The sequence below is a fragment of the Sciurus carolinensis genome, chromosome 6, assembly GCF_902686445.1.
Source record: "Sciurus carolinensis chromosome 6, mSciCar1.2, whole genome shotgun sequence".
Taxonomy (NCBI): domain Eukaryota; kingdom Metazoa; phylum Chordata; class Mammalia; order Rodentia; family Sciuridae; genus Sciurus; species Sciurus carolinensis.
The window spans coordinates 12,277,919-12,298,599 of record NC_062218.1 but is presented as its reverse complement, the minus strand read 5'-3'; the positions used below and the strand labels follow the sequence as shown (position 1 = coordinate 12,298,599).

At 42.6% G+C, this 20,681-nt stretch overlaps 1 protein-coding gene across 4 annotated transcripts in view; it reads right to left on the bottom strand.

Moving 5' to 3' along the window:
* The window catches only part of Trio (trio Rho guanine nucleotide exchange factor), a 322,610-nt gene that overhangs the window by 167,444 nt on the left and 134,485 nt on the right, over positions 1–20,681 (bottom strand). For all 4 annotated transcript variants that reach the window (XM_047555755.1, XM_047555754.1, XM_047555752.1 and 1 more), the window contains exons 7-9: positions 19,187–19,378; positions 12,705–12,836; positions 3,993–4,223 (exon numbers count right to left, since the gene is read on the bottom strand). In XM_047555755.1, the coding sequence (XP_047411711.1) occupies positions 3,993–4,223; positions 12,705–12,836; positions 19,187–19,378 (555 nt within the window). The remainder of the gene's footprint in view (positions 1–3,992; positions 4,224–12,704; positions 12,837–19,186; positions 19,379–20,681) is intronic.

The following is a 20,681-nucleotide window of genomic DNA, read 5'->3' as shown; positions in this document are numbered from 1 at the left end:
ACACAGTGGCCAGAGAAATTTCTGAGGCAGGGAGACTGGTGCCTTCCACCCTCAGTGCCTACAGCATGCACACAACGGGGCCCATCGGGGTGTGGAGCTGACGTGCAGGGTGAAGCACTGACTGGGCTCCCCGGCGGGCTGGCTGTGAGCAGGAGGAAGGACCCGTGCTGGTGAGCCCCAGGATGCACACCTGTGCTCCAGACCAGGCCATGTCCCCCACTCATGTCCCGCCTCACTCACGGCCACACTCAGCCCTGCACCAATGCAGTGGCATTCAGTGTGGCTTCTGCTGTGTCCTTCGACGCTGCCTCCCAAAGCGTACAGAAACAAGCCCTGGTGCTTGGTTGCGGAGGCCACGCATGATCTCTTCCTCCACCCACACTGTGCACCGCAGTCCTTCAGATAGCCCCTGTCTGCCCCCACCTGCTATTCCTATTGCCCATCGTTCCTCAAATGGCTGACTCTACAGCCATCCGAGAGCAGCTCAGAGGCTACCTCTTCCATGAAGGCTTTCCTCACACTCCCTCCCCGCAACAACTGGGCCTTTGTCGTAGAGCTTTCATTTATCCTGTTATACTAGCCACTTGAGGTTTGGTACAAATAGAAGCAAAGTTCTCTGGAATGCCCAAATTTGTACAGATCACTAGAGCATCGGTGCGTGCCCTCCAACACGTGCGCACAGTAGGTGGGTATTGTGGAGAAAGTGGCTGTTTTCCTTTATCCTCACCTTGACACATGACTCAAATGTCTCAGCGAAATTAAACCCAATAATAGTCAAAGACAGAAGCACTATATCTGAGCATGTTATGGTCTAATTTATTAGAATATGAAGTCATCTGATAAAACATAAATTCCTTGACAGAAGGGTCTTGGAGCTGTTTGACACACTTACCTCTGTACCTCTCAGAGCACCACACATTCAATTAAGATATTCAAAAAAAAAGAGTGGACAAGAAGAATCTAGGGTGGGCTAGATTAGCTTGATCATTTTATAAGGTTTTTCTGTTTCTGAGAAGGGGTCTCACTATATTGTTCAGGATGGTCTTGTTCCTGGGCTTTTTACCTCAGCCTCCCAAGTAGCTGGGCCTCCATATATGCTTCACCCAGCCCAGCTTCTTGACCCTGTTTTAAGAATATCAGTTAACGGTCCAACACCAGCCTGCAGGGAGTTGTTTCAAGAGGTGCTCACACAGTAAGGGCTGCTGGGTGAAAACGGGAAGCTTTACAGGAGAGGTCTCACGCCTGAGTGGTTTCTGCTGCGGAGTCAGTCTGCTTCAGTGAAGACGACTTTTATGGAACCAGTCACCTCCCTGCTGTGTGGCCGTAACTAAATCCCAACTGTCCAAGAAGAGCCAGGCAAACTGGACAGGTGAGGCAGGAAAACAAGTCTGGCAGCATCCTGCTTTGGACTACTTCCATGACTACTACTCCTCCTGAACAAGTACATGCAGCAAAACCGAATTACCTTCCTGCAGTTAACTAAGCACACGCCGAGCTGAACACGCAGCTGAGCTGGAACACGGTGGCTGCCCCATTAACCCACCACACGTTCACCGAGGGCTACTCTAACAGTAAGCACACGGCAGGAGGAGGAAGCACAGGGGAAGTCATGAGGACATGTGGCAACCAGGTGACGAGTCTGCTAGCAGCTGCAGCACGTGCACTGGGTGAGTCTGCAGCTCACCACCCGCTGTTCACCACCCGGCTTTGACCGCAGCAGGCATTATGCAACAGCAGCCTCCTTGCTTCTCTACCCTCACCTCTGACTACCAGACCCGACCCTCCTGTACGGAGGTCATGGAAAATTAACCACCACACCAAAACTAACCGTGTTTCAAACTCAAACTCCACACAGCATTTCTGACACCTGCCCCCCACAGCCTCCCTGCAGCACTATAAACACTATGAAATATGTCTTTCAAGTATTTCTCAATAAACATATACCTTCTGCAGGGCTGTTTTCATCACACTGCAATCATACCTACTGCTCAGTATTTCTTTTTTCTCAATGATATTTACAGATACTTTTAAGGAAAAAAAAAAAAACATAACTTTTCATTACCCAAAACAATCAAACAAAAAATACTTATGATATCTCTAACTGGCATACTATATTTTTCTTTTTACAAATCTGCATTTGCTGATACATCTTTCTAAAGCACTACCACTTTGTTCATTTATCTTCAGCTTACCTCTCCTACTTACTACCTCTTATCAGTTTCTTGAGCTTCAGAAACACCTTTCTGGTTTTGACATTCTATTGTGAGTGTTCTGCTTTGATTAATCAGTTTTGCTCTTTGCTTCACAAGTCAAGCCTACAGTAGGCATTTCCTCTTTTCATAACAAGTGCAAACCATTCCAGATCATTTATCAACAAAAAATAGTTTCCTTAATGAGCGAAATCTACTGTCTGTGGAATGTTAACAGGAGCAATATGCATTAGGTGCATACCAAAATACCTTCTCCTCCCACCTACATCCAACCTAGTGTCCTGTTCTTCAGTGGGGAAAGCTGCCTTGAAGAACTGGTCTCATAATTATCATAATTACCTTTCCACCTAATGTTTGCCGTTTTTGAGTTTAAGTGTGTTAAGCACTAGGTGCCAACTCAGATGGCCAGGCTCCTTGGCCTCTTCTAGAAGCCTTACTTCCTTGTGCCTTCCCCTACCCGAACCAGTCCAGTGACTTATTCTTAAGCCACTGGTGTCTTGAAAGTCATGGCAAAGTGGGGGTACCCAGCTGTTGCTTCCTCAGGTAGGAAAATGGGTCCCCCTCAGTTACCAGTCCACGGATGAGTCAGGACATCTGAGCCAAGAGTTGTAAGGCAGGTGGAAAAATTCTTTAATAATAACATGTGAACTATTAACATTTTCTGGTTTATAAAGTTTTCAAACAATTCAGAAAAAAGAACATATGTTCTTTCAACCTTAAAATTACCATTCTCTCCATAACCCCTCCAAAGCAATGGCTCCACCCTCTCCTCTTCCTGTTCTGCATTTTTCCCCTAGTAATTAGTTTCTTGGCTGAAATGACATTGTTAAGAAGCATAATACCAAAACAATCATTCCTGAGGCACTTTGCATATGTAACCTTCAGAGAACTTAAAAAGCAAAATTAGAAGCAAAGCCTAGTTTGTGAAAATTACCAATGACAGAACCATAAAGAGTATTTTGAATTTGTCAGATTTGTATTAAGTGAAGAATGGTGATCAATGGCAGGGAGAGTCTTGTGTTTGTCAGAATGCAGTGTGATTCTCTAGTACCAGTCCACTCAGCAGAAAACCCATCAACCTTCAGACAATTCCTGGAGAGATGGAAATCTGAGATCCTACATGGCTGAACCATGCATGCTGGCTTGCCAACAGCCAGAGAAAAGAGTGCCCCCTCCAACCCCAGATACAACACTGTGACTTCAGGCCAACTTCCTAGATGCCACAGGTCTGCAAACCCCAGAATTCCTCATCCCTAGAGTTATTTTCCCCTCTATTTTAGGACAAGGATATGATTGCTGTCTTATTTATCACTAAAGCCACATCATAATTTATACCCACAGCTTTGTCCCCAAAACCTGCAGTAAGTACACAATTAGAATGGTGACCTGGAGTTACTTTTATAACAACAAGAGATGTGGACTGCTTAGAAATGAACAGTCATGGAAGTCCTCTTTTCATTAATGATGACTAACGAAGAACCTACTGTGCATCATGAACCACACTATGCACCAAATCAGAACAAAAACATATTAGCTCATTGTTTAAGAAAAAAAAAAGGAGGCAAACCTTAAACAAACATAAGAACACACCAATACATGCACCACCAGCATTATTCTCCAAATAAATACAACTGTGAGTGCACACAATGGTAGTCAAAAAGAAGTCCTGTCCTCACGTCCCTCTCACTCTTCAGCACAGATGATTCCACCTGGCAGCACATGCAACCAAACCCAAGTCAGCAGAAGCCATCCCCCATGAGAAGGGTGCGACCTGAAACCCACCTGCTGAACGTCCTGCTGGAAAACACACAGCTGCAGCCTCTGGTGCAGCCGGACTTTGCGGTGCTGCCAGATGTTCTCAAGCTGCCTTTGGTGGTGCAGCACCTCGTGGATGACATCCAGGACATGGTGCACAGCCTTGGAGTAGTTGGCAGAGGCTGTGAGGGAGTCAGAGCTGCCAGGAGTCAAGGGCCTCTGGAGTTTGTCAAGAAGTGACTTCCCATCTTGGCTCACCTGCCCGAAAAGTGAGCACATGATTATTCAACACTGGTGGCCATGTCCATGCTGGGCTGCAGATGATCCCTCAGGTACATATGCACGTACACACACTCACACACACACACACACACACACACACACAATCACACAACGGCATATCTCACATACAACCAAATAAACTTTATAATAATCCATCCACTATCCATCAATACCAAACAACAAAATACCGTAATGTCAAATTAAAATAAAGACTTATTATCATGAACATCATAATAGATACTACTCTTAAGAAACATACTATTTGCCTTTAGTAATATGAATCAGCAAATCTAAGTTGCATTGCTGGATATCTATGAATTTTAAAAGCAAGAATTTTCTCTTGAGACATTATTATAGAACACAACAGATCATCACAAAATTTTTAACACTGAATCTTGAAACCTCACTTAAGAAAATAATCAATAATCTAACAACAGGCAAAGAACATGTACTTAAATTTTCTGACAGCAATTTTACCTGAACAGCAACTTTACTCCACAAAATAAAAAGAAAACTAAAAATGCCATTTTATTTGGTTTATTAACTTCAAGTAATTTTGAGTAAAATGACATCACTTTTTGAAAAAGAAATTTCAGTGTTAAATTATGACTTAATTATCAAACTACAATTAAACAAAAGCATTCAAACTAACAGAAGAAATTTAAAAAGGGGAGGATAGAGTATGGAAAGAAAGTCATGTTTATAAGTGATCCTTAAGATTTATAAATAATGATGCGAGAGGCAGTAGAAAACTGTGACCCCAGGAGACAACAGCAAGGGGGGGCAGTGGAGCACCCCGCTGAGAGCCAAGGTGCCTGGAGCAGCCTCTCTTCTCAGGTACCTCCCCGTCTGGGAACCCTGTGACTCTAGTTAGAGGGTACACACGGACCGAGACTGTTCTCCCAGAGCCTTTATAACCCCAACTAGTGGCACAGGAGGCCTCTGGAACTGCCTAACCTGTTCCTTTAGCTCTGAGAGGTGTGGTTGTGCAGAGATGCAAAATGTCCTGTCCCTGTGTATTGTTCTGTATTTGCAGTGCTGAGGACTGAACTCAGGGCACTCTACACTGAGCTACATCCCCCGACCTTTATTTCTTACTTTGAGACGGTGTCTGGCTAAGTTGCTGAGGGTGGAAGAGAACTTGCGAGCCTCCTGCCTCAGCCTCCTGAGTCGCTGGGATTACAGGCCCAAACCATCAGGCCCAGCATGTGCTTATTGTTCATTACATGCACGTGAAACCTTTGTCGGACGTGCTGATTATACTTTATGAAGGTTTCATGATTTAAAGTTCATCTAATATGTCCTTACAACAAATTTTACAAGAAAACAAGTCCAGCTGAAGACAACAGGGTAAAGAAGGGCCATGTTATTTGACTCAGTGGCAGTCAAAACAAAATGTGTTAGGGCTCGGGTTCTAGCTCAGTGGTAAAGCATTTGCCTAGCAAGAGTGAGGCCCCAGGTTCGATCCCCATCACCAGGACACACAAAACAGTATCAAATTATGTTATGTGCATATATGAATATGGCATCATGAATCCCATTATTATGTATAATTATAATTATAACCAATCAAAAACAAAAACAAAAACTGGAAATGTAAGGCTTCTAGAACAGGGGATCCTCAGTTGTCCAGAAGTCACTGTGTGTGTACACATTACTAATATAATGATTTTGAAGAAGGGAGGCACAGTGATTGACTTGGGGAAAGGAATTTACCAGTGTGTTTAGAGACTGGGTATTCTGAAATGAGCAGGATAATACCACATAATGAAGAACTGTTCAGCTTTTTGTAATCATCTCAAGAAGTGTTTTCTTACTTGTCTAGTTTCAATGTCACTGATTTTTCCAGGAAGGCAGTGACCATGTTAATAGAGCAAGGCAATGTTTGGTTTTCTTTGGAACTTTGCAAAAGCTGCTTACCTTCTCAAAATAACACATCACTACAATAACACCATTCTCACTATCTGTATCAATACTACACATTTTATATATATATATATATATGTGTGTGTGTGTGTGTGTGTATACACACACAATATACATATTCACATCAATACTATATATACACATAATATACATGTGTGTGTATATATATAACAATATAACATGGAAAGTCTACATTTGTAACTGCTATGTCACATGGCTTTATATATATGGCCAATATCTGAATATCTAATTTTCCTGTTTATCCTTGTACACATATAAATTACACATCAAAGTAGATTGAATTACCTACACATTTTATTTCAGGATGGCAAAGCAGGCAGCAAAAAAATTTTGTATACAATAGAGTGGCTGCATCTCTTAGAACCAAGAATCACTGCTTCATTTCTTTATTTTACATTTCACAGGCTCTAAAAAGTTTGTCTTAGAGTCATTAATAGCTGCTGAAGCTTCAGCCATCTCATCAAAGTTCCTGGCACCAAAGATAGGAGGGAAGGCAAGTGCTCTAACACTGAGATATAACCCCAGCCTTAAAAAAAAAAAAAAAAAAAAAAAGCCTTATAAATAACTCCTCTAAGTTTTATTCCTCGTAATGCACATAAATCAGGAAATGCACAACTCAGCACATGATCTGGTGAGCACAAGTCAGAAAGACACAGGTAAGAAGTTGAGGGCTGCCTCTCCAAAGTTCACTCACCCCTCCCTGAGAGCCAAACCTCAAACTCAGAAATGGCATATTCCAGTCATAAAGCTACATTTTCCAGCCTTGCTTATTTATATGAATGATCAATATACAGAAGTTAAAAAATGTTCAATGGAAATTCTGTGAAAGCAGTTTAAGGGGCCAAGTTACAGGCATGCTCATTCTGTCTCGCCCTTGCCTCCAGGAACTTGGGTGAGATGCTGGAGCTTCAGCCACTGTTGATGATTCTACGGCAAATTTGACAGTGTTTACCTGTTAAAAGAGCCAACAGAAGAGCCCTGGAACAACAGTCTTCACAGATTCTGTCTACACAAGTAGAAAGCAAGCTCTATCTTGACCCACTGTTTTGGATCTTAAACCACCAATACAAAATGCGTCAAATGGGTTCCCAACCCACATAAAGTTTCCAAAAGGCATCCCTATGACACCACTGATACTGTTCTGAGAATGAAAAAATCTGAGCAACAATATTTCAATGAAAGTTTCTTTCCCTGAGTATTTCTGCAACCATTTAGCAGCTCTCAGTAGCACACATCATGCCTCTGAGTAGATGAAGAGAGAGACAGCTCACTGAGCATGCTCTGCCCCGGGGAATCCACAGGCAGATACCACAGTGTTACTGCTGGTGCCACCACTGGTACTGTGGTTTATTAGAGTGCCAATGGTAGTAGCGGTATTTTGCAGGAAAGATCTTGGATAAAAAAACACCTCTCACACCCACTGGGACAGCATGGAACTCCAAGTGCTCTTATTCAAATTCTCTAGTGAAACTTTACAGAAATAATTGTTTTATTTCCATGTAGCTTTTGTAGGTTTGGCAGTTTAAGAAGTATTATCTAAGTACATAAACAATATTTTACATATTTTTAATAATTTTATATATTTTTAATAATTTTTGGCAAGAGTTTTTTGTTAAGTACAGTACTATGTGAAAAATGTTAGAATTTAATTAAATGTTAGAATTTACTTCTATCATATAGAAATGAATATTTTAAATGGTATAGAATAACCAAAAAGAAAAATTAAGAAGAGATTATTGAGTACATAGCAGCCAAAAAAAATTCACATATATTTCAAGTATAACTAATAATATGAGTTTATGGTACGTGATGTAGTTCTGAATGACTTTAACTGGAGAACTATGTAAATGAATTTACTTTAGTTACATATTTTGTTTAAAACTCTGTTTCTAGTTTTCAGTCCCACACGAGAGAAAACAGCTGCAAAAAGAAGGCTGTCACTATCAAATCAGTCTGTTCTTTGATTTTCTTAGAACATAGGCCTGGGGAACTTGACAGGTACTGTTTACAAACACTAACATTTTATAAACATGAACTCATAGGCTCTAATAGCTAAATGAGTTAAGGAAAATGCAAGTACTAACTCAAATAAAGAAAGTAAAGATAAGTTTAAAATTTTACCATATCAAAGGTACGCTTGTTCCTAATATTTAGGAGGAATTTTAACTATTTAAAATCTGGAACAATGGCCTAGTTCCTGAATATTTATTTTTGATCAGAACTATACACATTTGTACCTTAGATCTCTGCATGCCACCCTAAAACGAAGTTCCTTAAAACTGTGCAGAGGCTTGCCTGTTCTCATTTCTGGTACTTGTATCTCTACACTTCCCATTACATCAGATTCTGAGCTAAGTCTGAAGCAGGAACATTCTTCAGTTGCCTAAAGCCGAATGCTATGCTACAAGAACAGTCCCTGGAAACTGCTGCTTAAGGCTGCAAAAGCAACAACCATCCGGAAGACGAAGAAATCAACCGAAGGCTGTGTCGAGTAGGTCCAAATGTGGAGCCTTTGATGTCAAGTGGTCGGAAGCAACAGTCCAAAGGTAAAAAAAAGCAGGCACACACACAAAACCACCTCGCCTGCCGTGAAGACGTGGCTCCCTGGCAGCTAAAGCAGACGGAAGGCACTGGCTGACTCTGAGTCCCAGGGTTGCTGATTCTTCTTACAGCTGGGTGCACCAAGGCCTCCCAGCACAGACCTCTGGCAGGAAGCCTGGGTGGGATTCTGCTGTCCTCTGCCTCCCATGACACCGATCCCATGCCAAGGCTCTCATGGCAGAGAAGAAAAGGAGAAGGCAGCAGGTGAGCACTCAGCCTATTCTGTAGCCACAGTGGACACTCAGACGAGCCGAACCTGCTTCTCTAAGGAAGTCAAACTGTGTTAGGATGGCTATGTTAAGAAGCGCCTACCAACAGTGCAGCATAGTTCCACTGCTTTCTGAAAGGTCATGTGATGCTTCCCAGGCCCCTAAGGAAGCCATCTGGTAAAGAGAAGGTTGAAAAAGATGGTTCTTTCTCTGGGGAGAGTTCTCCTAGGATGGACTTCTGAAGCTGATTTCTTGTGGTTATTCAGTTTCTGATTCAAAACTGGATCAATTAACCATGTCTAACCTTTTCTGATACCTCTACTTGGATCATTGGAAAGAAAAAACAAAATAAGACAAAAACAGTCAACTGCTGGTGTGGCCCCATTGGCACGAGTTGGACTGAAGCACCTGTGTTCTGCATGCATGTTCTGCAGACCACACTCGGGCTTGCTTTATCGCTCCTGCATCTGGAGCCTTTGCAAGGCCTCTAGCTGAGCTCTGGGGTAAGGAGACAAGTTGCTTTATGGACTCTTGGCTCTGAGGCTACAGCAGAGGTGGATGACAGCACCAAGTGACTGTGGCAATGCTGCCACCTTTCATAAGATTATAAAACAGTTGCTCACTAAGTGATGTGGAGCAAGGGAGCTGAGCTTCCACTCACCTCCCAAGTGGTCTTAGTACCGTTACTATCCAGGTGACTCATTCTGCTGCTTGTTTTTGTTTTATGCAAATAACACCAACCATGCCATCATCCACTTTTAAAAAGGCGCTTAGCCAGCTTCGTGGGCAGCAAATCCTGAGGCTGCTGAAGTGCACACTACGTCAGCACACTTGTTAAGCTGAGAAAGTGATGCAGACACTAAACCCTGGTGTCACCCTGGTTTGCAGCAAGCCAAGCTCACTTTGCCTTTCTCCTGCTCCAGGGCTGCAGTGTGGGGGACATGTGGACATTTACTATGCTTGCAACTTAAATTCAAACGTGATTTTTAGGTTTACAAGGAGATGAGGGCACACTGATCAAAGTCATTTGTATGAATTTAGTTTACTGAAAAACTTGAAGATATGCTGGTTTATTTAAAACATTAAAAACAACTACTCTACACGCTGTTTCTAAACCACAGGTTTTCTCAGTTGTCCACACTGCTTACACTCTCCTGCGATCAGCTACAGCAAGCGAGACTGGCCCCAAACCCTGGCAAGCTGAAGCAAGTAAATGTGAGGTAGCAGATCTGTCCCTACAACACACACAGGAGCAACATGGACAGATCTAATCAAACAGAGCAAGGCAGTTTTTGTCTCTTGAAAAAGTGTTGGGAAGGTTTCCCACAGCAAACTTATGTCTCCAAAGACTACAGACTGTAGACACAGTTTTAAGAAAAATTTGTATAAAAAAGCAAGGAGTAATAAAGGAGGGATAGCGAGAGGAGAGAGGCTGGGAAAGGAAGAAACAGCTGGGTTTATGAACATGGCTGCAAGCTCTGCAGCCAGCTAGTCTATCCCATGGCAGGGCCCTGCATCTGAGATGGATGCCCCGAAGGAGTCCCACAGTTCCTTAGGACCAAGTAAGGCAACAATCCTCAGGGTCGCTGGGTGGACAGAGAATCAGCATTTCTGGGGGTAGACTACGAGAAGCTACATCTTCAACCAAGTTTGAAATCACTGATTCAGGAAAAGAAAAAATTACTTTAAAAAATCAAAGAAGTCTTTCCCTTCCTGTCCTCCTCGCCTCCTGGCAGGGAGGAAGTGAGGCAGTGAAGAGTGGGGGTATCAGGCTTTCTAAGGAAGTGGGCACGAGAGAACAGAGGTGAAGAACCGTACCAGAATAATTAGTAGGAGATTGACCAAATGCTAACTGAACAAGTAAGCTAACATACTGAGAACAATGGAAGTCAAGTCTCTTTGTTATCTGAAAGGGATTTATAAACATGGAAAGAAAAAGGCTAGAAAGAACCCTGAGGTATTGGATTGGAAATGGAAGAGCCAGTACAAACAGAACACATGTGCTTTAAGAATATAGGTAGTCACAGATAGATACAGTAATATTTAGATATATGTGTAATCGTGCATGCTTCCTGGCTGCTCAGAGGCCCTAGAAGTGCTAACACTTCGAAGCAAACAAGCCCCTCTGCCCTTCCTTCTAGATGCCACACAACAATTCAAGGAACCTTCTTACACTGGGTGAGGAGGCTGATCCCCCTGGGGGCCGGGGCGGGGGGGGAGGGGAGCAGGGAGAGTACAAGAGGAGACCAGAACATCTTGTTAAGCCAGAAAGTAAAGGAGTGCTCAAAGGATGAGAAGGATATATCACAAGAACAGAGGGATTTTTACTGGTCAAATCTGGACAATTTACGTGTCAAAAGAGAATAACACATGATAATCCACTGTACACAGTAAGACTTCGTGAGGAAGAAAGGAAGAAGGGGGGTGGGTTTTTCTTTCTTAATGTACAAAATGACCTATAAACACAGAAGGAATGATGGAACGAGGTGACCGTCAACAGAATGGTGGTGGATACAGGTGGAAATCCTCATGGAAGCCGGGGCCAGTGGTCAGTGAAGCACAAGAACTGCCGGACTAAAATGCAAATGGCCAATGCTTCCTTACAACTCTGACAAGAGTGAGTATGGTTCAGATCAAGGACGACTTTGATTTAAAACCAGCAAACATTTATTAAACATCCTCTATACCCAACCCTCTGCTACGTACTCTGAAACATTTTCTCACTGAAGCCTCACAATGATCATTCACCTAAACACAGGGCATTGGGAATGCTGCCTATTAAGAGATTGGAGAAAACTTAGAGAAAAGCAAGCACACAGAATTCCCAACACCTCTCCCACGGAAACATCTTCAGGAATATAACAACCATTACTGCAGAGGCCGACTGGTCTGCAGGGTCAAGTGAACAAGACGTGGGCAAGAGCAACACTGTGTGACCTATCTGCAGGTGTGGGCGTCACATGGCCCCAGTGGCATGGTGTAGAGGTGGCAGAAGAGTGAGTGGGAACATGTAGCCAGCCTGCCAGGACTGGCGAAGCCATCCCACTCCACCAGCTGTCACCTGGACAAGTCGCTTCATCTTCGTGCCTCGGTTTCCTCATTTGTTAACAGCCCGGACAAAAACAGTACACACCTCAGAGTTATAAGCGTTAAGGTTTACATAAAGTCCATACAATACAGCCTGGCACAGAAGGAGGCAGCACAAAATAAAACAGGGACACCTTAAATTAATAATGCAATGAACCCTGAAATAACAAAGAAAATGCTACACTTAGATTTCTAAAACGGACAGTAAGTTTTACAAATTTGAAGAAACTGCTTTACAATCCAGACCATGAAGCTGAAGTAGGCTCTCCGCATACTTTCTAAAAAGTTTTATTCAGGAAGTAAACTGAGTTTGACAACACTGACCAGCACACAAATACCTATATCTTAAGTACATGAAGACAAGAAGACTGGAATTTGATTTATTTACACTCAAATCAGCAAAAGTCATAGGGCCATGAAAAGTCACTGGCTGCCCACCACCAGCTTCACTCATGACCCCCATGTACAGGAATTCAAATGCTAAGTGACTAAACTGAAGTTCAACTCAAATTCTTGAGTTTTCACTGGGTTATCCAAAAATTCAACTTGTCAGCTTCTAATGCTACGATGCAAAAGTATGTTGCCTTGCAATCTACGGGAAATTGGTCCTTACCTCAGAATAAGCCAGGGTGATGTGCTCGTAGATCCCCTGGTGGTGATGAATGGCATCTTCCAGATCCTGCAGCTCAGACGGAAGGTCCACTTCACCGCAGGCTTTACACCACGAGTCCACGTTGCTCATGTACTTGGAGGTTAAAAATAAAAAGATCACTTCTACCAATTCATCACAGACCATTTATGTTGAGAAGGGGATATTTTTAAACATACATTTTGAAAATAAGAGTAGTTGTGTGAGATCATAAGAATGTAACATAGTTAAATATCCATCTCAGATGGCCTCAATGAGAGTCCGCAAATGGGATATGATTCTTGGACTCCACCCCAGAGGTTAGGTTCTAATGGGAAAGGGGCAGGCCCAGGAACCTGTGTTTTGACAAAAGCTTCAGATTTCAGCTGCCCAGGGTGTGGGTTTGCCTCTGGGGGGCCACTGCCTTGCGCTGTTTGAGACATCCTAGCAGCTTTGCCAATCCACATCTTAACCCATGTTTCCATCTGCCCTTGTACTCCCAGCTCAGCAGAATGCAGCTTCTCTGAGGAGCTGTGTTTCAGACTTCCTTTTCCTCTTACATTAAAATACTACAGAAAAAGACCAAGGGAGCTGAAATCACTTGACTAACATTAGGAAGAGCAGCCAGCCCATTCTTCTAAACTTTCCAAAGGAAATTAAGACAGGAATAAAGAGGAGACCAATAAAAAGCAGCCCAAGCTGCTCAGCTGTGAACCTCAAGAAAGGTTTAGGAGGTGGCAGAACCAAATTTTTCCAATTTGCATATAAACAAGGAATCTGAGCCTCCCTAAATGTCCAGGGCTGCTGACTGCAGTTCCAATCTCAATTTTCCCCACTGCCACCCACATATCCAGGACTCATCAATAGTGGATAAATCACTGCCAAATTTCCCAGGGAGATGCTATCAGAATCCATCACAGCTAAGTGTTGAAGGCAAGTGCAGAAGGCACAATTAAAGAAGCTAATTCAATTAAGCTCAGCAGACATCAACACATTTCCCTGGGTTTAACCTCTTTCACTCAGTTTCCAGCAGGTCTTTACACTTAGCAGGGAATGCAGCCAATGGTTATCTTAAAATGTGACACCTGACCAGCCAGACGGGGAAAGACACTATAACTTTCCTAAAATCTGATGAGCATAACCTCTCAGCTATTTAAGGCATTTAAGACCTTAAAATAGACAAGTCACTCAAGTAATTATTGTTTATGAAAATCCCTCTACTAATGTTGGCTCAGAAAAATATCTGTACTTTGTTAAAATCTCTGGGCTTGACACCAATTCACATGGCATTAAGTGTCAGTGAGAGCAGTTAGTTTCTGCTGGCTCCAAACAACACTAAGTCAGCCAGCACCCAGCACCGAGGAGTGTTTTCATTACCCTCTTCTGTGGTGTCTTCCTAACTCCCTCAAGACAATGGAAATAGTAACAAAATTATATCTCTCCTCCCCCATATATAATCAGATATGACTACTTACTATATTTCTAAGTATTTCTTGGGTAGAGTGTTCTATAAATGTCATTTAGGTCAGCTTGGATAATTCTTGAACTTCGTTTCACTTCTTCCATTATTGTATTTAATACCAATTACTAATTATTATAAACTCTTTTCAAATATGAACTGACTGAGGTTAACCATCACCATTAATAAATCATCAGGTCCAAATCAGCAATTAATTTACTCCTGGACAATGGCCACTACCAAACACCCAAAACAAAGAGTTCCAACATATTCCAAGAAAAGACAAAAATGTCTGATGGGCCATGAACACAAGTATTAGTTATGCAGTATAATAGTTCACAATTTAATAAAATTGTCAGACTAACAGATAACTGCATCAAAATCACTATTAAGAAAGATGCAACTCCTTTTGTTGAAGCAACTGAAACTGATTAAGGTCTGGACACACCTGGACAAAAGTTACTTACATAACAAAAGTTCTTAAGTTATTTTTCAGGGAAAACCTCCAGAATTCATTCAAGGATGGTTTAAAATCAGCTTTTCAAGAATGCACATCACTGAAGAAGCAAGCTTGCCCGAGCGATAACCTTGACACAAGCTCAGAATCCCCTGCACAGAACATAACTCCCAGGAAAGAAGCACGCAACCTGGGAAGAGGCGTGAAGCTGGTCTGTGCCTGCACAAAGGAACCCTAAAACTCCCCTTCCTTGCCCCTCAATCAGCAGGCAGCTTTTCCCACCACCAACTAATGGAAAGGAAGATCTTCCTGGCCTCCTTGGTGGTTGGCTGCACAATAAAGTTCCTTCTTTTTGTAGAAAAAAGACTGACTAACCCAAAGTACCTCTTAAAAAGTGGGTTTTTTAAGTGATGCTGCATAGAAGATAAACGAAGTTTGTGTCTGCCACTTTGCAAAACTGAGACAAGAGGGTAAGGGAGAAGATTTATATACAGAGCTTTCAGACAACTTGAGTAACTAGTGAACTGATTCTCCGAGGTATTTCCCCACTCCCTGATGACTAGGAGCTGCCACCTGAGGTGCTGGGCTCCTCTGCCTGTTTTATCTCCACCACCCAGAGCTAGGGTCCTCCAGGCCAGTGAGCTTTACTCCCACCCATGGCTTAAGCCTATCACTCCACCTCCCAGACCGAGACTCAAGACTCAGATGAACACAACTGATTTTGGAGGGAAAAAAATAAAGGAATGGAAACTTCCTAGAATATAAACTTTAAAAATATTTACTCAAAAGGGATTCTCCCTTTTTGGAGTAAGGCCGATTGAAAGTGCGCACACACACACACACACACACACACACACACACAAATTCAAACTTCATATTTCTTTTTTCTCATCTCATTTTCTGTCTTCATTTCTAGAAAATATTACCCTGCTTTTCCTTTTTGTTTCATCATTTTCACTCTCTCCCCTGGGTCCTCTTCCCTGTCCAGGAAAATCACAGGGTAGAAGGAGCACTTTCACTTGTGCATCAGAAATCCAGCTCTGATAGTGCCAATAGAGAAACTCGGAGGAGACAACTTCAACTTGAACCAAAATAACCAATAGTCATTCTGAGTACTTTTAACCTGCTTTCATTCACTATTTGTTTTATATTTATTTTTGTCCCAATTCCTTTATTCCATCTTATTTATATCACAAGTCAAGAATTAGTCTATGCTTTTAGTAAAAGCTTTCATGAAAAAAAAACACATATACAACGTGAAATTCTATTAAAATAGAAACAACGTATTATTTGCTTCAGAAAGTCAAAAAAAAAGAAATAATGAAGCAGTACACTTATTATTTTCTTCAGAATTTCAACCCAGACTTATAAAATTCAAAATGATAATCATTGTGTATTAGTCATGCTTATAATACATGCTACTTTTAAAATTTTTTCTGAAAAGTTTAAACTTTTCGTGAAAAGTGAAATTTTCTAAGAATATGAACAGAAGCACAAAACAGTTCATTATCACACGGGGAACTGAAGACTCAGCCACAAGCTCAAAAAGAATCCCAGCATTGGGACACGGGCAGGCCACTCCGGCACAGAGGCTGGCAGGATACCGGTGCCCTCTGAGGGTGAGGCTCTATCAGGGCAGCAGGCTCTGCAGCCACACAAACGTGCCTTTGTGCTGTCTGTGCGGCAGCCACCGGCCACACAAGGATGCCAGGTGAGTGAAACAGAGGTGCTCTGAGTAAGGGAGTCACTTCTGTTGAATTCTGTTTTCAGAAATTACTTTATTATGATGATTTTATTCAACTTGATGTGGTTTCAGTGGCCAGATGTAGTGACAGGCAAGCAAACAGGACAACGCAGCTCTGGATACTGTGGCTAACAGCAAAACCTGGAGATTTATGGTACAGTAATACCAGATTGTTTAATTCTTTTTTTATAAAAAGATAATTTTAAAAGAATTCGCTATGGAAGCATACTAACATAAAAGGACTATTTGGATATCCACACCACATGGCCAGGTCAGTAGAGGCTGGGGCCCCTCAGCACTGTCTACTGTTAAAATCATTGTGATGTTTCCATATTTGCAAAATGGTATTCTGATCCCTTATCTTCACTGGAGCCCCGAGAGGAAGGCAGATCATGTATGAAACTTCATCCTCCTCCAGTTTAACACCGAGATTTATAAGGTCATGAGCAAATACCAGAACAAGAACACCATGGAGACAGAGGTGCTGGGCTGCACAGCTCAGCCAAAGCCTGATCCTCACAGAGAAGGCTGCTTCTGTCAGTAAGACTATTAACGATGGGCTGCTTATTTGAGCACTCTATCCTCCTAGTCAGATTTAAACTTCTCATGAAAATTCTGGGTGGGAATCAAAAAGGTGGAGGGAAACATAGCCCATCATGTCCAAGTTTCTGGGCCTTTCCAGAATGAGCTATGAAAACAATTGAAGTGTAATCAGAAAGCACATTATCCAGAAAAGGAACAGAGTTGACCCACTCCTCTCTCTCCAGGGAAGAGGAAACTACTTTACATGTGATCTTCTCCCATCCATCAGAATTCCAAGGATCATCTGGTTAAGTGATGGAGAAGAGACCATGCATTTTACCTCAAAGTCAGGAAATACTTGCCAAGAATCTGTACATTTCAGGTGTCTGGGCACAAGTGCATGGTTCCAGGTCCAGGGTACATGGCTCGCCCTTTCTTTCTTCACCAGGATACTCTCCCTAAATTCATATTTGGCTTCTATGGCTACTTTATATGCATGGAGCCCTCATACACAGTTGGAATTTATATAGGAACCCACGAAGTTCTATTCAATAATATACTTCTGTAGATTTGATTCTCTTCAAATCCCTAAGTTACAGACAAATAAAAACACCCCAGACTGTCGACTTTGCTGTATGTTTGAAAATTTTTCATAAAACATTAGGGAGAACATGACACCCTCTAGTTTATTTTTAGGCAGGTGAGATCAGCCGGCAATCTCCTGGGTTTACTTACAATTCTGAATCCCCTCATGTTCATGAAAGGCATTTCCCTCTGTTTTATGCTTCAGATCACCTACCATTCTCCCAAGCAGCTTGTTCTGCCTCTGCTGCATTCACAGTGTTAACCTGCCTTTCTGGAGACCCACTACCAATTCACTACCTCCTGGACGTGTGGGGTTGCTGGATCCCATGCTATATGGCTATCAAGATAATGTATGTGGGCTGGGGCTGTAGCTCAGAGGCAGAGCGCTTGCCTCGCACATGTGAGGCACTGGGTTTGGATCCTCAGCACCACATAAAAACAAACAAATAAAATAAAGGCATTCTGTCCATCTACAACTACAAAAGAAATTTTTTAAAAAAAGATGATATGCGTGTGGACCACACAGCATATGCGTGTTCCCCACACAGTAACGTCCGATGATCAGGTGCACGGCACTGCTCTCTACAGTAAAGATCAGAAGTTGTCCCAGGGTCATGAAGAGGGAGCTATTTGGTGCTAAGAAGGTTCCTGTTATTTTAAAAACTTGTTTCACGTGTAGACCTTTGTTTTGTTTTATTATACAATTAGATAGATGCATAAGGCAATAAGCAGAAAAATGAAAACCTGAAATTCTTCACTCACTGCTTTTATATGATGCTACTAGGATGTCTTTCTCTTTGTATTCCACTAATTTCCTCACTTGTTTCACACTTCAAAGGTTTCCAGAGTTGAGATCACTGCTAATTAGTGTCTTGTGCAACATCCCGCCTGCCTTACCAAAACCCTAGGCAAGCTGGGGCCTCTGTCTTACCTTCACTGACGACTCTAACAGAGACTCTGCTTTTAGGTGAGGGAAATACTACTTCCTCCTGTCCTTATGAATGCAGTTCCCTCCCAGTCAAACTGTTCCTGAGAAAGCTACGTCAGTATTTTTCCTTCTAAATAAAGTAACCATTTGCCTCTTCCCCATGAGTTTTCCTAGTGGCTGAAAGTTCCTGTGCTCCCTGTATTGGAGGAACAGGAGAAAAAGGGGCAGATGGAAAAAGATAACAGCAGCCACTGCTTATTAATGCCTGTTGAGCAGCTCTAATTGGAAAATCTGAAATCTAAGACTTCTGAGCTATATGAAAAAAGAAATGGATTTTGGAGCATTTTGGATTTCAGATTCTCAGAGAAGGGATGTTTAAATAATGTTCAATGAAAAAGCTCCAAAATCTGACACTCTTAAGCATTTTTGGTAACGGGTTCTCAACCCATGTTTACTACATGCCAGTACTATGCAGGCTTAACAGAAATGATCACATCTACATCATAAAACTATCCCCTTCTGAACAGATACTTTTATTTCTACTTTACAAATGAAAAAACTAAAGAATAGAGAGGTTAAATAATTTGCCTAGGGTTGCACAGCAACAAGTAAGAGAGTTTGAATTTAAACTTAAGAGGGACTTCAGAGCTCACATGCAGAGCTTACAGTCAAGTGTTACACAATCTCCAAGCGTTTGCTGCACATGTTGAGATTACTGGAGGAAGAAATGTTCTGGCTGCCACTTTGCAGGCTGGGAGTTCCAAGAACTGACCTTTTCAGCCTTCTGATGGAAAATGGAGGACATGTCCAGCAAGGTGCTGCGTTCATCCAGGGCTGCTGCGAATGCCTTCCACTCCTGCTCCAGCTGATTTGCAATCTGCTTGATCTGCTGAGAGGCATAGTGGCCAGATTCCACCAAGCGATTGGCCACTGACATTATACGGTTTATATTTACATACACATTCTGCAAAAGAGGCAGAAGAAGTGGGCTCATCAGGTGAGTGGAGGCTCCTTTCCAGAAACCCAGACAGCACTTTCTGAAACACCCTACTAAAAGTTGTCCTATCTATGACAGTAGGACCACCTGACATATGATATTATACACATTTACTCTCTGGGTTTCCATAAATCATAATTATTGATTCCAATTTCTATTTTTAAAACCACGAAATTATACATCAACTAGCTGAAAGGCATAATTGTTAAGCACAAAGCAATCAAACACACAAGTGGGTGCACACAAATAATACTATTCCTCACTTCTTGGCTTCAGATACCGACAAGGATCCAGATGGCACACTGGCAAGCAGTCACACAGAACTGGAGCAACCCCAGGCTTCGGTGCCTAACTAGAACCCAGAGACCAGAAAATACGCACACAGCAACTGAAGACCCTTCGCCAGAAAACAAGCTCTCCTTCCTACAGGGGCCCGAGTCATCTTTTCAGTGCCGGCAGAAGATGCCCCTTGAATGCATACCCACTTCCTCTCAGGAAAACGCACTGAGGCAGAACCACGGAAGTGCGTGTTCAGACTTTAAGTGAAGCTTTTCCACTCTGTTGAAATTCCTACCTTCAAGTCTACCAGTTTACTCCAAAAATAAGGATAAAGCCTTCAAAAAAATGATCTAAAAACTCTGCTTTTTTGGAAAACACATTCTCCCTGGGCACTTCACTTTCCACTCTCCCAAAGCCTTGCAAGAAGCCCTGGAACAGCCTCCTCCCAGCCCAGGGGGGCTGCAGTCCAGCCATGGAAACCTGGAGAACTCACTGTCCATTCTTTGCACCTTGTTTTATTCAGCCTTTCCCTCTACTTCCACCCACACTGGAACCTGCTAGAGTTGCCTCAGTCTGGGTTCACAGAGCCACAGGAGTGCAGCCTGAACCGCTTCTCTGGGCTGCACATACAGGCCAGGATCCGCTCAGGAGAGAGGGTGGTCTGCAAGGCCGTGCCAGTCAAGGCCACGATCCGTGGGAATGGACCTCGACTGCTTGTGTGATGGCACTGGTTATCTAACTGCTGTCCTTGAAGTAACGCACCCATTCTCTCATACATTTTCTCCCTCCCTCCCTCTTCTCAACGTGACAGTGACTTAGATTCGCTAATTTCCCTTTCCCTGAACCCTTGAAGAGGAAAGTCAATTCAAACGGTCTGTTAGGAAGAGCACGAGGAAGCCCTCGGGTAGGATCTGGAGAAGAGCAGTGCACTCAGATGGCTGCCCTGTGGGAACCACTGGTCAATTCAGGCTCAGAGTTCACTTCAGTTTCC